We start from the raw sequence: 18659 nt of genomic DNA on the forward strand, positions 1-18659 counted from the left end.
CTCTCTCTCTCTCTCTCTCTCTCTCTCTCTCTCTCTCTCTCTCTCTCTCTCTCTCTCCTGGACGACGCAATGACGCCGCCGATGCAGCCGCCGCCGACACAGCCGACGCCAACGCAGCTTATGCTTCAACAACACCTGCGCCGATGCTGCGACGACGAGCAACGAGTATCAAATCTCTAATCCTACCTCTGCTCTCTCCTCTGCAACCTCCTTCACCGCTGTCAGAAATCAACGCCGCTCGTCAACGTCCTCCTTCTCCGAGCCCCCTCATCCGACCCCGGCAGCAGATCCAAAACGTTGTGCCGCTCGCCAAACGTCGTCGTCATCTCTGGTGTTGTCCTTCTCCGGTGACGATGTAGCGAAGCTCCCTCCAGCTACGACGTCCCGCCTGTACTCGTCCCACCTGCTCGACTGGGCCAACGAGCAAGTTCATAGGCAGCCTCCGCCTCAGCCTCCATGGCTAGATCGAAGGCGTCGGGTGCGTGGTGAGGGAGGTGAAGCAGATTTGATGAGGGAGGTGTATGGTGAGGGAAGGTGCATGGTAAGAGAGTAGATCCGATGTGTGAGGGTGCGTGGCTCTGCGGTAGGTATAGTTGTATTTTTGTAGCTGATAGGTAGTTTGATTATTCGTGTTGTAGTTTTGATTGATTATTGGCGGTCAATAACTCGATTATGTTCTGGTATTTCTTCTTTTCTATTACAATAAGCTGAAATAAGTTGATTATTGGGGGTCAGTAATCAAGTTATTGGGGGTTAGTAACTGGTTATTGGGTGTCAGTAACCAAGATTATTAGGGGTCAGTAACCGATTATTAGGGGTCAGTAACCAAGATTATAAGGGGTCAGTAACTGAAAACTAAGTGATTATTGGGTGTCAGTAACTGAAAACTAAGTGATTACTGGGTGTCAGTAACTGAAAACTAAAAGTTATTGGGGGGTCAGTAACTGGTTACTGGGTGTCAGTAATTAATCAATAACTGGTTACTAGGGGTTAGTAACTAGTTATTATGGGTCATTAACTGGTTAGTAACTGATTATTGGGGGTCAGTAACTAGTTACAGGGGAAAATCCGGTGACCGGAATCCGGCGGTCGGGGAAATTCCGGTGACCGGAATTCGGCGGTCGGTGACCGGAGTCCGGTGTCTGGCGGCCAGTGACCGGAGTCCGAGGTTCCAGCCAAGTCTTTTCATGTTGAAGAAGTGGGGGCAAAATAGTCTTAAAATAATATGGTTTGTTAAGACTTTAGTAAAGATTTGTGCATTTGGGTATAAAGATTTGTGCATTTGGGCATAAAAATGGTTACCTTATATTGGAATGGGCTAATGCAAAAGGATTATCATTAGAATGGGAAATAAGGGGTTTGAATTAGTACTAAATAGGCATTTTCCCTTGTTATTAAATGAGTAAGATGACATTCTAGTGTCGACTGCTTGAACATGACTGGCTTCTGACCTCTAACGTATGTCTCAAACTAGAATAGGAAGAGCAAGTCCTAATTGGACTTCATAATATCTTGTAAGAGAAGGATTCCTTTACTAGTTAGTAATGCCTACTTGTAATGCCTATATAAAATGGATGTGCCGAATTGGAATAACGTTGATAGTTTGAGACATTTCAAGCAATTTCTAAACCTCTCGAGTATTCTCTCAACGAGTGAGTACTCAATTATATTATACTGTTGATAGTATTCTCACGGTGAGCACAAGTAAGACACAAAGATTTTGCTTGCTAAACCTCGTTAAAATTTTGGTATATTTTTATTTGTTTTTTTATCAACAATATTTTGTTAGCATTAAGTCCGATGAGAAATTTCTAAAGAAAACATCCTACCTTGTTAAAAAAACATCTTGGTATCAAATCGTGTGTCTCTACCTGTGGAGTGATTTAGATTGTGGATCAAGTTGGTAAACCAAACAGAAAAATTATTTTTGGAAAAAAAAAAAAAAAAAAAAAAAACCCTAAAAACCCGGTAACCGTTAACTAACTTTAAACTTAAACTTACCTAACTTTAACTTTAGGTCGTCTCGTTTTCTTTCGTACGTTAACCCGTAAACCTAACCGCCACCAACGACGTTCTTCTCTAAACTAACTACTTCTTGTCTCTTCTACTAACCCCCCCCCCCAACCCCCCCCCCTCCCCCTCCTCTCTCTCTCTCTCTCTCTCTCAAGTGTTAACTGTTCACTATTCCATTCAAAACCATATCGTGGAATTTCATAGATTCTGGACAAATTAAGCTTGCTCTATCAGTTTTGGATATCTAAATTTTCATTCTATACATACTTGAATCAGATTTGTCACACTTTTCTGTTTTTGGATTTGTAGATTCCTCAAGAAGAAAGATGAAACCAGAAATCATTGATTGGAGCAACATAGAATCAATATTCGTCGAAGATGAAACTTATGAGAGCTTCAATGCGCCTAAATGGGTCAACCTTTCATCTCCAGATGAGCTCATTGATGATGAAGCCTGGTTCTGCAATCCTGGTAGGGACCAATTTCGTTGCTTAGGAGCCGAAGGGAGGGAAAGCTCGAAATTTAATCTCTTCTTTGTTTAGGAAATATATGTTCATTTATATCTTACTTTCTTTCTGGGTTACAGATTGCAAGCATCCAAAGTCGGCAGAAGATTTCCACAAAACACAGAGCGAAACCGCAGCTAAGGAGTACATTCTCAGCCAGTAATTTGCTCAAGGGACGGGAAGTTTTGAATCATATCACCGGACTTTGTACTGATATGAAGAATTTTGCCAAGAGGGGTTCAAGAAAAAAGATATCAGAGAATCGTGGCTTGAAGGAGAAAGTAAGGGACAGAATGCCTCTCATTGTTAGAGAAGGTTGACTGTTACAGCACCAATTTAGTTTGTAGCTTTCTAACACTTTGCCATTGAATAAATCGCATTTGCACCCAAAAAGAAAAATTCGGATGTATTTAAGTTATGCTATTGAGTCTAACTAATATCTGCTATGCAAGAGTTTTGTATAGGAATGCCAAAGGGGGAGATTATTGGTATGAACTTTAGTTGGCATCCCTATACCAAAACTAGAATACGTGCTAAGTGGTTAAGGCTATTATTTATGGCATCTTTGATAATAGCTCACATGATTCTATGTCATTATTAATTGAGAAATTGTTTCATGATCATATCGAGCTAATATATTGCAGAAGATGTGAATCGTAAGTCTTTAGGATTTTCATGTTGATTATATGATTAGTTGATCTTTAGTTGAAAGGAAAGAATCCTATTTTGATTAGGTTCTATGATCTTTGGATTATCATATCGTATTAATGCATGGCAATAAGATCTTATGTCATTGATCTTAATTGTGATATGCATACATGTGTTCTTAATATAACTCTTCCTTATGCTTGATTATTAGATATTATAATTGGAATAAGTTATTTGCAGGTGCTATTTCCGTGGGAGTAATTATGTCCTAACTTGGTTAGGATCTCAATATGTGATATGATTGTGGAATCAAATAAAGAAAAGAAGATCTATTTTGAATAGGTCTCCTTTGCTAGCCGTGTGAAGGAAAGAAAGAAATCCTATTTCATATAGGATATTCTTTTATGGTTTAAATAACTAAATATCTTGTTATTATTATTACAAGGTCTTTAACTCTGATGTAAATTCTTTCTTGAGATAGGGATTAGGGTTGCTGGCGTTAGGTTCTTGCTGCTGTATAAAAGAGACATATGACAGATGAAAGGGGTGAGTCTTTGCATGCTTGGCGTTTAAGAGAAAATTGTTTTATTCCGCTGCTCATCTGAATATACAAGTTCAACTGTTTCTTGTTAAGTTGGACTTGTTGTAGTTGTGATTGTGATTCTCTTGTGTGTTGAGAAGTTCATTGAAGAAAGAAGAAGAAGACGTTCTGCCTAGAGATATGGATTTGTAATAGTATAGGGTTTACAAAGTGGTTGTAAGACTCTACACAAATTCATCTAACTGAGTTCGTTTTCTGAGTTTGTGCTCCGTTGTGATTTTTCCTCTATTTTAAGGTTTTTACACAGCGTCAAAAATCTGGTGTTTTGTGTTAATTTTTTGTCAGTTCGTCGAGGATTGAAACAGCCCTGCCTCACGTTCCAGTACCTTCAATATCTTAGTGCAAGTATGATTTTCTTTAATCTATAACCATGTAGTTTTACATTCAGTATGTAGGAATTTGCAGATGTTAGATATTGTCAGGTCATGACTGCTTGAATAAACTTGTACAACTCCACCTACATTCTACAGATTTTAGTCATTTAGAAAGTAGCTAGCAATGGCAATTTCAGGAACCATACACTGCAAATCCAAAATATATCAATGTGATTCTAATGTTGGTACTTAGCAACATTAATCATACAAAACCAACATCAATGGAATCATCTTGTCGTCAAAATCGCTACTAATACAAATACCCAAATGCTGAACATTCCAGACAATGCATAAAGCCTTCCTCCATCAGATTCTGCAAATGATTAAAATGTAGAGAATCAAACAAACCAAAATTCAGGAACTTGATAATTTGTCAAAAGAGCAACAATGTTTTTACCTGAGAAGAGTATTAATTGTGTTATAACAACAACTTTAACCCTTCGGATACAGCACAAGAACTCGTCAAGTTTGCTGCGTAACTCACGAGTTCGCCTACTTCTTCCAGTACTGACCGAAATCTCGACTTGTTCCAAGCAATTAAACTTTCCAAGAGCATTGAAGTTCATTATGAAACCAAACCATGTCAGATACTTAAGATTTGGAGCAAACACATTCAAACAATTGGTGTTCGGTGAAAACTCCCAATCTATATATATAGTTATATACTTTCAAGTTTTTCACCAGAGATGTTAAGCTGGAAGAGGCCAAGCAGTTGTTGAATCACCAAAGATTCCAAAGACGAGCTCTGGATGGTGACATTCTTAAGGCCTTCCAGTCCCCAAAGCGACAATTCCTTGAGGGATTTGCATGAAATCTACTTATTTGCAAAATCCATCACCATTTTCGATGGTAACATTTCCCTGTTTCAAGCTTACTAGATTAGAGCTAGAAGAAGAAGGGGAAAAACAAGGGGATTTCAAAATCACATGAGGTACATTCAAAGTTAAAGACTTCAAAGTCCCACAAACAAAAACACATGAAGGAAATTCGACCTGAACCCTCGTAAGACTAACCGTGTTCTCACCAAACAGTGTTTGTAGTATCACTTTGACGCTAATAAAAAACGTTGAGCGCCTCAACGTTGCATCTCAGCACTGCAGTTTGAACCCAACCGAGGATTTGAGAAATTTCAAAACTAGAGACGCTTTCCATTTCACTAGCTTCAGTTTCCCTTGTTTCGAATCGAGAAACCCATTTGACACGGAAGCTCTGTATTTTGTTGAGGGTGTTGCTAGATGTACCCAGCAAACTTCTTAATAGACCCAGCAATTAAAAATTATCCTGTATTTTCCAGTTTTGCTCTTGTTATAATAAACCCAGCAAACATCATCTCTAACACCACGTTGAGACCAGAAAGAGAACTAATATGGGGGAGGAAATCAGGAGGAGCTTTCCCATGATCTAAGTATAGAATCTTGAGAAGATTTGATGTACGGGATATCGGAACCGATTGCCTTCAAAAAAAAAAAATTACCAATTCAATGATCATCCCATTACATATATCTCACCCATATCAATACATGTATGGAACTTCGATCATCTTAAAACATATAATTGTAGAATATATTTCAGGTAATGGAGAAGAAGAACAAAATCGGCTAAAAGTCTCTTAATCAAAGATTGACACTGCAAATGAGTAGATGACTACGCAATTAATCACAAAATTTCAATTCAACTCAAAGGCTCAAAGCAAAGCAACGATAAGATGGTATAACGTCCCAGATCCCACTTTAGCCTCCTAAATAAGATGTTGTGTTTGCGCAGTCGTTGCCACATCTCTTCTTCTGAATTTAATGCCTCTGATCCGACTCTAAGAGAAGAATTTGTGTTTGCTGGGTTTATTATAACAAGGGCAAAACTGGAAAATAAAGGATAATTTTTAATTGCTGGGTCGACTAACTAATTTACTGGGAACATCTAACAACACCCTTTGTTGAAGGCACGATGAGTGTGGAAGAACCCATCTAAGGAGTTCAAAATTTGAGAGCGGCCATTGAATGTGCGAATAAGCTCGGAAGGAAACTCAGTGAAATTCAAAGTGGGATTTGATAAGTGAAACTCTCTGCATGTTTTGGATAAAATGCTCACTCGAGTAGAATCGGTTAGGGGGAGGAAGGAGAGAATATTTTTTTTTTTTTTTTTTTTTGGTAATGAAAAATTCATTGAAAGAAAAACAAAGAACAGCAGCTGAAACAAAGGAGACAAACTGCCCCATTAAGGAGGGGGAGGAAGGAGAGAAAATGATGAGCGACTTCGTGCGGAAGAGCACTGAACCGGTCCATGGAAAGTGAAAGAAAACTGGCACTACAAGTCGTCTTAACTAGTCTTTGCTCGATATTTATAGTGTATTGTAATTTGTAAATGAATTCTAGAGTCGCACTTGGAATACAACAAGTAAGCTAGGATTGAAATGGTTGACCAAAAAAAAAAGCTAGGATTGAAATGAGAGCCTTCCTGCCATTATTATACCGACTTATACGTAAAGGTAAGTCACGAGAAATTTTTCAGTGCTACGGGAGGACCACGTGGCAGTCTGACGTGGTTCTACATTCTAATCAAATTTAGACATGTAGATTTTTTCATGAAAAATTATTTCAGTTATTTTGTTAAAGACCATTTTGGGTTTTTGTTTTTTTAAATACTAAACCCTAAGCCCTAAACCCCAAACCCTAAACCCTAAACCCTAAACCCTAACCCTAACCTTAAACTCTAAACCCTATATCCTAAACCCTATACCCTAAACCCTAACCCTAACCCTAAACTCTAAACCCTAAACCCGAGACCCTAGTTTGAACTTGCTAATACCCATGATTGTCATTTCACAAAAAATAGAAAACTGTTCGAGGAGAAAAGAATATAAGAATAAAGGTCTACTCATTCATTGATATCATGGCCTTTATATAGGCATTACATAGAGAATCCCTGTAAATCAGGGATAGATATCTAACAGATATTCTAGTCTAATCAGAACAAGATTCGGTCAAGACACATCATCAAAGATAGGAATGTAAATTCCTTCAACACTCCCTCTTGTGTCGCGCACCGAAATCACATGGCGCATAAACGTTGTCTCGGTAAAAAACTTTGCCAAGTAAAACAAAAACCTATTGGGTAAAAACAAATACTTGGTCGAAGGGAAAAGAGCACAACGTGCCAATACATCATGGTACTTATAGTGTTGCCTCATTAAAAACCTTGCCAAGCAAAACAAAAACCTCGTGGGTAAAAATCAAAGACTTGGGTGAAGGGAAAAAGAGCGCAACGCACCGTCTACAATTGAAGGTACACATGTGGTGTAGACTCCCCCTGATGTCTACGCAATGACTCCCCCTGATTGGTAACGCAATCTTGGAGTATAGATAAAACGGCACAAGCCAATACACTTCACATGCTTCTCAAAAGTAGAGTTGGGCAATGATTTAGAAATTAGCCTCTAAATCTAGCCACATTATCCTTAGATCAGACTTGCTACACTTAGCATTACTTTGATCAATAAGGAGAAGGTTGCATAACGACTCAAAACGTGAGTCTGTGTTGAAAATCAGATTCACGTGTAGCACGACCTTCGTATACTTAAACAGTCATAACTTCTTCGTTACAAAAGGTATGGACAAACCATAAACGGTTCTGGAAACTAGACACCAATAGCTTTCCAATGATATAAAGTCCATAACGTAGTTCATTCGGAGCTGAACACAAAGTTCAGTTGAAGTTGACTGTCCTGCAAAGGCAGAGGTTTGGACAGACTGTCCTACTTTACGAGAATAGCCATAACTCACTCAATATAAAACCTGTGATCGAATGGTTAGTGTCACTGGAAGGTAGACACATAGACCTTTCCAATGGTATCAAATTCACCATTTTCTAACGAGTGGGTTATCCGGTAGGCCATGGGGAAGTTGACCTACGAAATTGGGCAGAATCAAACTTTGCCATGTATGTGTCTTTTTCATGTTGGGATCGAATAAGCCTTAACAATTCATATCATCTTGAAAGAATGGGTTACCGCCATCACCTTGGTGTTGCGTGGGCGCACTGACCTCAATGTTGATAATCCTTCAGACTAAGCCTTATCAAGAAAGAACTTGGTCTTACATGTTTATAGCGAATGAGATGTCGAGTCGAGTATATTATACACCATACTTAGGTGGAGAGTATCTCTCAACACTTCTTCATCATTCAGACAGAATGAGTCTTCTCAAAACTTCAACCAATCAAGGGATACACATAGGCATAACTTTGTCGTTCTTTATATTGTCATATGCCGAGTGATGAACAACTATCATCTCTAATGGTTCTCACTTCCGAGACCAAGTATTCCCAAGATTCAATCATTCTTATCAATGGGTCAGTGGAATCTCTTAGAATTCATCACAGTTCATCAGGATATTACACGCGAAGAGGCATTATTCTTTACATCACATCCCTTATCAAGTGAATACTTAGTGTTTCGTTCAATAACCTTCGATAACAAGCTCCGTGGTCAGGAGCTACTTGATAGGGTGAAAACCGATCAATCTAAGATCGTCATGTACTTCTCTTAGTTCCCAAATCAGAGATAAATAATGACCACAAGCTACATGTTTAGTTCTTGGGAAACTACCAAATTGAAAAGGTAGCGGAGTGCAATAACATCCATTACGAGAATATATATTTCATCGTAGTCGATTCCAGGGCGTTTGTGAGAAACTTTGCGCCACAGGGTGAGTCTAAGCTCTTTTTCTTACTACGCGTTCCAACAAAGACATAGCAGATAGTTTTACCCTTACGGTGTCGGCATCACCTGTCAAGGCCCTATTTCTTTGTTCAAACTGGATCGCATCTTTCTGTCTAGGCCAGTCTACAACGTTGATATGCACAACGAAGTGCGTTTCAATATGAAACTCATTAAACATTGTCATCACGTGCACTAGTGCTACCATTAGTAGAGATCTCTTATATGGATTGGTATTGACATCGAGGCGTCCCCCAATGTTGACCCTAATTCAGAAGAATAGACGAATAAGTATCATTGATCAATGGATCAAGTTGTGCCAAACTCGCATACCTTCTTGGCGAGTATGTATCGAACCAAGTGGCCTCCCCCTAAGCCTTAGGAGCCACGGCCTAGTGACACCATCCACCACATCGGTGGCGTCACCATGTCACCATCTGGTTGACAACATGTCCTTTTACTCAAACAATAATCCTTGCAGGCATGTTTGCAGCATGTATAGATCTCGTCACTTATGGGAATTCAAAGACTTGATGAGGCACAATGGGGAGCATCAATGACAATTTCAAGTTGTTCCACTTGAACATATTCGTTCTTATCTCCCCCTAACGATGGGAAGACTGGCTCATCATCAAAGTGACATAAAAGAGATCGCCTGACAAGGTTTTCAGACTATAGGAAGCTCATGTCTTACACAAAGACAATGTTCATCATAGAGGACCCATCATTGTGCGCTTGTGGAGGCGCAATATGGCACATTCAACATGTGGACGATTCATGTTATGAAACGTTAACATCACTAGTTAACAATCATGCATACCGTTAAAACAATATTTGAATGTGGGTCTGTTTGACGCTTCCTTTAACGGTTCACTGACTTCCAGAGCTCCAAAAGCTACCAAATTTCGTGAGAAGGTAGAAACATGAGCTTGAAATCTAAAACCGCCGGCCTCAACCACAAAACCGGCTTGAAAAGCATCGAACCAGTCGCCAGAATGGTCGGAGGTCAATGAGCGTTTGCAATGAGCGGTTCACCTTCCAAGTGTCCAAATGCCAACAAATTTTTACAGTAGGTAGGCAAGGATGTTAGGAATCCGTGGCCGCAAGAATCACCTCGAGAACCGGTCTACAACTTAGTGAACCGTCCCTCACAATGACTAGTCCGCGAGCAGAAAAACCGAAAAATCAAGGTTTTTGCATCTTTTCAATAATTCTTGAGGTTCTCCATAGCATCCAAGTGTTATGGTTTGAGTTAAACCATATTTGAACATCACCATAGCATTATTATGTCACAATATGGACAATGAGAAGGCATATGTGCCAACATCTTATGTATCATGCGTGTATAATCACTTGTTGAAAGAGTAGATATGTAGTCACTTTTGGGTTATGCCATAGACATACTCATGTCTTACTTTGTGGACTACGACTTAGCATCTCACGTGTGCAAGTCTCTACATAATATTGTCTTTAGTGTAAGAGGGTGTCGGTCCTAATCTTTGCTAAAGAATAGGCTTTGTTATGAGCATAGTCAATAAGAGAGTACAAGAGGGGTTCTCTTGTGTGGCGTCATACTTGCTTGTGAAAGCATGAGTAACATTTCCATTACATAGGGGGATGACGCATAGGGCATCTATTGCCGTCAATGCTCTTGGCATCACCAAGTTGCATTATGGTGAGCTTCGATCTCATTGACTTCTTTGCTCAAAAGGAATGATGTCCGTGTAAATTCTCAACATTCAGATCATCAAAGCACGTCCTTATTGCATTGGACAATTTTGGTAAAAGCCTTTGTGAGTCAACATTCCAATTCTCATCCTTGGCGACAATAACCGATTCATAAACCAAATCAAAATGACTCATGAATGTCGCACATTCATAACAAGTGATACATACGAATTTTTCATTCTCAAAATGAGTTGCAAGGTGATAAACGTTGGCATAAGTATCATATCATAGCATGGGTCGTGTACTTCTTAATGCATAGAAGCATATGTGACTTGAATCATAACGCCATGAGGCATTGAAACTTGAGCATCAAACCGCTCTTGGATTGTGGTGATGATCTAGTCACTGTAGTCACAACGGATTTTACATAAGTAAATCCATGAATAGCTATCCATTCGATGAGCTAAGCACTCAATCTTTCTCAACACATTCATATACAAGATGTGGAGACAACCTTCATATTCAAAGGCATAGAAACCGAAAGACGTACTCAATTTCGGTGAGAGTGCATTACATGACATGCAACATTACAAATGCCATAAAGAAACAAGGCATGGTCGGTCACGGCCTCAAAGGCGGTGAAAAACGGCGGCGGCAAGGCAAAGGGCGCTCCGAGCGCATAAAAACACATAAAGACACACAAGGGTGCTGCAGGGGCGCACAGGGGCACAGGGCGTGGCAGGGGCGCAGGGCGCCAGCATGCGTCAGGGATGCGCAAAGGGTGTTGAAAGCCCATCAGTGGCGCGCATAAGCGTTGTGTTGTTGCCTAAACTCGGCATTGCTACTGCCTTGTGCAATTGCCATTCTATTTCGATTGCTTTCGAAATTTCTTGCTTTTCTGCCATATAATATGCCATTACCAAGTATAATACCACCAAAAACAAGTGGATTTTCATATGTTGCTATGATATTAAGCTTATAGCTTTGTGCAATTTGAACCATGCGTAAGGGTAATAAAATTCTCAATCGATCTGAACACAGAGATTGTTAAAAAGATGAATTTTATTAATGCCAACGTGAGTACATCAATGGATGTCTAATTCCAATAAAGCTGACTGAAAGTCAAAAATAACTGTGGCTAAACATGTGCCAAACAGAAAAATATAGCAATTAAACTCGTCTATCACATAGACTTAATCAATAGTCCGAAGTCTCTAAGTCCTTGGGAATGGCTTTCTTCTTAGCCTCAAAGTCTGCTATAGTGAGATGGGTGGAAAGTTCATCACCATACTCATCTCCCCAATGTGTAGTTAGCCTCTTGAGCCAATAACTACATGTGTCGTTTGTAGGTATCACTGTCATCCTTGCTGGCACAACAATCTTTGTGCAAGTGAGCGGTAGAACCGCAATGGTAGCAAGAAGAGCGATTGTTTGAGTTTGATAGAGTTGGATGGGCATGGCGCCTCAGTAACATGAGGGCTTGAAATTTGATCAACTCACTGGTAACTGCATATGGGCCGTCAGGAGGAATAATAGTGGATGTAAATCCTTTGCCGATGAACTTGCATGTCTCATCGGATGTCCATCGAAGATAATTCTTGCCTCGTTCATCGAGGGTCTCAAACTCATTTCTACAAAACGACAAGGGGAATAGTTAATATCGAAAAATCGGATACTAAATAGAATTACAAACGTGTACCAATGATGTATGGTCACTTATAATCGATGCTGAAAAAGTAGGTGACGCTGAGTCGCTAAAAGCAGTCACGGTGACGTGTAATCGCAGTCATAATCGATTTCTTCCCTTGTATGTAACGCTAAAAAGCTGTCACATTGACGCGTAATCGCAGTCGCGGATATATGGTGACGCGTAATCACAGTCACATCGACGCGTGATCACAATCGCGGATATATGGTGACGCGTAATCGCAGTCACATCGACGCGTACTCACAGTCGCGGATATAGGCGGGATGAGGGGTCCCAATCCCTCAAAACCCTGTTCCACAATATAAGAAATATGGGAGGTAGCAAGGCGAATATTGCCCAATATATATACTTCTATATTCAAAAGCGGCAACTTTAATAAAAAACTTACTTGCTAGTTAAACAACCGTAGGATAGAGAATTCGCCCTTGTAATTTTCATGAGTGTGTCCACGTGTGTATAAAGAATATGCTCTTGCAATATTCTTTATTATCCACGTGCGTGCGGTGAATTTTCTCACAATTCCATAGCAATCCGTCACACGGTTCATGAAAATTAAAAACATATGGTTAGTCATATTCACCATATATAAACAGTAAAGGTAATTAAAGAATTACCACAGTAACTCGTAGAGTAAATAAATTTTTCACTGGTGAGTAAAACCTTTTATTGTCGGGGTAAAATACTTTTTTACTTGGAGATCAAAATTACTGAATTGCCCTCGGCTATTCAGTTTCAAATCGGAAACCAAAGCAGGTCCGGGTCGGGTCGAATCTGAAACCTTCGGACCCGTGCTTGGGTCTTGGCCGGAGAGACGAGCGCTGAGCTGCCGGAGCCGAGATGGCAGCAGAGGCGCAAAGGCGACGTCGGGGGCAGAGCTGGGCTCGGCTGGGGCTGCTCTGAGCAGCGGGTCGGAGCTCCTCTCTTCGAGCTCGGAGCGTTGCAGCAGCGAAGCGGAGCTTGGCGGCGCTTCTGAAATGCTGCTGATGGCGGGGAGGAACCTCGGCTGGGGCTCGGCTTTGGTGGGGTTTGCACAACGTTGAAGCAGCAGAGCAGATGTCGCTGCAGGTTGTGCGCGGCGAGGCTAGGACTACGCTGCGCAGTGTTGCCGAAGCTGCCCTCTTGGAGGCCGGAGCAAGGAGGCAGGACGTCGAAGAACGGCTTGCGGCACAAAACATGCATCGGAGAAGATGAAGGGTGCCCAAATCAGTTTTTGGGTGCCCTAATTAGAAATTAGATTTTTTTTTTTTTGAGGAAATTTTTCAAATGATGCCTCAAATTAAGTCCATTCATCATTTTGACATCTCAATTTTAAAAACTATGATAATAATACCTCAACATTTAAACCCAATCTAACATTAGTTTTCTCCGTGATTGCCACCGTTAAGTTGGACTTTATCCAAGTTAAGTCCATTCATCATTTTGACATCTCAATTTTGAAAACTATGATAATAGTACTTCAACATTTAAACCTAATCTAACATTAGTTTTCTCTGTGATTGACACCGTTAAGTTGGACTTTATCCATGGGTAAAATTGTCTTTTCATGTTTTCCCTCCCCAAATCTTTTCCCTCCATAAACATTTCCCTCTAGAATAATGTCCATTTTTTTATCAGTATCAGAATTTGGGGTGAGCCATGTGTTGGCTGCATACAAAAATTAGAGATATCTAGAAATTATAATACACCATTGGTCATTAATATCCATCATTAAAAGTAGGTTTTGCAACTCACCAGTGAGAGAAAGAATCAACTATGTTGCACGGACACGAACACTGACACGGTGACACGACACGGCGACACGGTATAACTCAAAAACTGAGTTTCCAACACGTGTCGCAGTGTCCATGTCAATGTCCGTGCAACATAATTCATGAATTTCTGTACTTGATACAAAATGCATTTTAATCAATATTGATTCTTTCTCTCACCGATGGGTTGCAAAACCTACTTTTAATGATGGATATTAATGGTCAATGGTGTATTATAATTTCTAGATCTCTCTAATTTTTGTATGCAGCCAACACATGACTCACCACAAATTTTGATACTAATCGGAAAATAGACATTATTCTAGAGGGAAATGTTTGTGGAGGGCAAAGATTTGGGGAGAGAAAACATGAAAAAACAATTTTACCCATGGATAAATTAGTCCAACTTAACGGTGTCAATCACGGAGGGAACTAATGTTAGATTGAGTTTAAATGTTGAGGTACCATTATCATAGTTTTCAAAATTGAGATGTCAAAATGATGAATGGGCTTAACTTGGGGCACCATTTGAAAAATTTCCTCTTTTTTTTTTTTTGACAAAAATCAATGGAAAAGTCTGATTTTCGGGTTGGGGTTTTCCTCTGTTATCAGCTCAGGTAGAGCAAGTGCATGATAACATGTTCGAGGAGAAAAGAATACGAGAATAAAGGTCTACTTATTCATTAATATCAAGGTCTTTATATAGACATTACATAGAGAATCCCTGTAAATCAGGGATAGATATCTAACAGATATTCTAGTCTAATCAAGACAAGATTCGGTCCAGACACATCATCAAGGACAATAATGTAAATTCCTTCAACAAAAATATTAATTTATATTTTAGTTGTAAAAAATTCACATGTCTAAATTTGATTGAAATATAGGACCACGTCAGACAGCCACGTAGTTCTCCCGTAGCATATAAAAATTTCTCGTAAGTCACAGACTTGGTTATAATAAATTATGAGGTTAGAGTCGGGAGTTACCTATCCGATTAACTAGGCAATAAACGGAAGGAAACATCAAAAAAAAAAAAAAACTAGGCAATGAATGGGAAGCCGACGGCCAACAAAGAAAGTCTGACATGGAACGAAACATCTTGTTACTGTATATAGAAGGACGACTTCCTCTCTACTCCCTAAACCTTTCCGCTGCGCTCTTCCTTTCTCCTTCCCGTTTCATCTTCCTTCCTTCTCCTTCCTGTTTCATCTCTGACTCTAAAAAACTCTCTGCATGTTTAGAGTCAAACTCTCTCTTCTTATCTTTGCCATGGCCTCTCCTGATGTTAATTTCATCCACTTTGCACTCTGCAAGCCCAATTGGCATCACATTACTCATCTTCTTCGTTCAATATGTTCGCGCTGGAGATTCTTATTCAGCTATTGCTAGCCCTTATAATTATAGCATTACCGATAGCTTCCTCAAAATTTCTCTAAGAGAAAGCAAAAGTCAAAATCTCAAAAAAAAAAAAAAATTTGCTCTAAACTCCAGCAGCTTCCCCATTTTGAAGATTTTGACATTTATTAATACAATTAAATATTCTACATTATTATTTTTTTGACAGGTAAAGCCATACGGCAATCACTAGTGGAAAAAAGAATCTAGGCGACGGAATTATATTAATTTCGTAGCCTAAGTGGGACTTAGACGACGGAAAACAGTTTCGTAGCCTAAGAAGGACTTAGGCGACAGAAATGTATTCCGTCATCTAAGAATCTCTTAGACGACGGAAATATATACTTAGGCGATGGAATTATTTTTAAAAATAAAAAATTAAAAAAATAATTACTTAGGCGACGGAAATATATTCCATGGTCTAAGAATATCTTAAACGATGGAAAATATATACTTAGGCGACGGAATTAGTTTTTAAAAAATAAAAAATAAAAAATTAATTACTTAAGCTGCGGAAATGTATTCCATGGTCTAAGAATCTCTTAGATGACGGAAAAATTTACTTAAGCGACAAAATTATTATTTAAAAAAATAATAATAAAATAATTAATTACTTACGCGACGAAAGTAAAACTTTTCGTCGCCTAAGTACTGAAATTTTTGGCGGCAACGTTTCAGCCAAAACATTTCAAGAAAACTCAAACCAAAAATTTTAAATTTTTATTTTTTTAACTTAAAAAAACTCCACTCTCACTCAAAAAAATTAACTCTCTCACTCTCTCATTAAAACTAACCCTATCCAATTAAACTCAACCTCACCCTCTTTCTCTCATCTCATCTCCGTCCCTTTTCATTTTTTTTCTCAATCCCTTCTCTTCCTCTCCCCTCCCCTCTCCAGCCTCCCACCACCTCCACCCAAAGCGCCTCATCTCCCTCGTCACCCGCGAACCCAACCTCAACCTCGCCCTCCGAATCTTCCACCACGCCTCCCAACACCACCCTGGTTTCCGCCATAATTACCACACCTACCACTCCCTCATCCTCCGCCTCCTCCGCTCCCGCGCCCTCCACCTCATAGACCCCCTCCTCTCCAAACTCCTCCGCTCCCGCCTCCGCTGCCACGAGGACCTCTTCGTCTCCCTCATCCGCCACTACGGCGTCGTTTCCCGCCCCAACCTCGCCTTCAAGACCTTCCTCTCCATCCCCGAATTTCGCGCCGAACGATCCGTCCAATCCTTGAACGCCTTGCTCAACGCTCTGGTGCAGAATCACAGCTGCGATTTACTCCACTCGGTGTTTCGAAGCTCTAAGGAGAGATTCGGTCATTCGGAGTTTCGCCAATATGGGTTTTTGATGGTTTTGGGGAAGATGTGATACATCTTAGGGTTGGACTGGTTGAGGGTTTTGGGGGGGGGGGGGGGGGGCTTATGGTTTCTGTTTCGGTGGTGGTGGTGGTATTTGGGGCAGAGGCCTCTGTGCGGCGATGTCCCTTTTTTTAAAATTTTTTTTTTTCAGATTTAGCGACGGAATCCAATAATTCCGTCGCCTAAGAGAAAAATATATTTTTTTTGTCATTAAACAATATCCGTCGCCTAAGTACTTAGGAGACGGAAAAAATTCCGTCGCCCAAGTAATTTTCAGTCGACGGAACTCAATTTTTCGTCGCCCTAACACCTACCTCACATCACTTAGGCGATGGATCTTAAGCGACGGATATTCCGTCGCCTAAGTACTTAGGAGATGAATTTTGTTAATTAGGAGACAAAACTATTCCGTCTCCTAAGTGACTTTTTCCAGTAGTGAATTTCATTGATACTCAAGATAGAATGACACGGATACATGTCTTCCCTTGCCAAACATTTGGGCAAGTTAAGGACGTGGCATGCTAACACCATTCATTACAAAGACTCCGTTCATTTATTTCTAGCAGAAAAAGCAAGAAATACTAGACACACAAATGCTTAGGTTCCTAACAAAAAAATTACTGTAAATAGACTAGCTAAATACTTAGTTTTGGGCTAAAGAAAAAAACCCTAGCCCAAATTAGGTGTACTGGGCCAGAAGATGAGTCCAAACACTAGGCCCACTTGGCTGACCCGATCATGATCCCCCTTGGATCTTCGACGCGCCGCCACGCCAATCTCACCCAGCTCCGATTGCCCGACCTGTGCTCTTCTATTCTTCATTATTTTAAATTATAACAAAAAGAAAATATTCTATATCTTATTATAACAATAAAATACTCAATAATATATTTTATATTTTTTTCTTCTCATTGGAGCATGTGAGGAATTTATGACAATGTTAATTTCGATAATTTGAGAAATGAAGGTTTTGCTGCAAATTTAGAGAATAATTGTTTCTCTTTCTTCTCCATCCTCATTTTGGGGAATGGGATGGGGAAACTATTGGACCTAAAACATCTATATATTCCCCAAAATTAAGAAGTTAAAAAATGGGGAACCTGTTGAAGATGCTCGTTCCCAGTTGAAGTAGTCGTGACATAAATGCTATTGGTATCCCTATGCGGTGGTCGTCCTCTTTCTCTTCAGTTCCTCTCTTTATATTCTTAGGCCTAGTGGTTTGCGGAAATAAAAGTAGTTCATTATTTTCTCTCATGAGAAGAGAAAGTGAACGGGAATGAAATTTCGAAAGAAGTTTTCATTTCGATGTTTGGTAACGCAAAGAAAGTTGTTGGGAAAGAATGAAGGAAAGTTGTTTCATTAGATTTTGGAATGAACCATTTTCCCCTATATTTTCCCTTTAATTAGGAAACTCTTTCATTTCATGCTGCCTACTTTTCGCGAAACAAACGAGGCCTTATTCCTCTGTCCATTCTATTCACTTATCTTAACTCTTCCTGCTTTCTATTTTGTTTACTTACGGTGTCCCAAAACTGTCAGGACCCACCCTGAATTTCACCCTGAAACCCGAGGTAAGTCCTACGGGGTCCACCTTCAAGGAAAATTGACCGAAAATTCGGCATAACCTTCTTTGAAAATGGACAACCCTTACCTAAAAAATCAAACTCAACACTTCTATAACCAAACATCGATCCTCAACACCTGGAGCCTTCCTGCTCCCCAAGTTCATCTCATCTCCCAATATAACAATTACTCATCTAAAACAGTCCCACAACTGACAATAACTAACATTAATTCACTAACTGGTTATCAGAGCATATCTAAAGTTAAACGAAAAACAATGACTAAAGAACAAGTGGAAGCAGCCTCTGACTATGCCTCGACTCCATGTACGCTCGACCTCAAATAACTTAGCCT

The 18659-nt window shown here is 39.9% G+C and overlaps 1 protein-coding gene and 1 pseudogene across 2 annotated transcripts in view; one reads left to right on the forward strand and one right to left on the reverse strand.

The window, feature by feature from the left end:
• Positions 1-18659, reverse strand: part of LOC101309983 — a 259355-nt pseudogene that overhangs the window by 55218 nt on the left and 185478 nt on the right. The window lies entirely within an intron of this gene.
• On the forward strand, positions 2279-2907 carry LOC101305796. Its single transcript, XM_004307522.1, has 2 exons — positions 2279-2484; positions 2600-2907. The coding sequence occupies exons 1-2, from the start codon at positions 2392-2394 to the stop codon at positions 2837-2839; spliced, it is 333 nt and encodes a 110-aa protein (XP_004307570.1). The 5' UTR covers positions 2279-2391; the 3' UTR covers positions 2840-2907.

This window comes from Fragaria vesca, linkage group LG7, assembly GCF_000184155.1.
Source record: "Fragaria vesca subsp. vesca linkage group LG7, FraVesHawaii_1.0, whole genome shotgun sequence".
NCBI classification, from domain to species: Eukaryota; Viridiplantae; Streptophyta; class Magnoliopsida; order Rosales; family Rosaceae; genus Fragaria; species Fragaria vesca.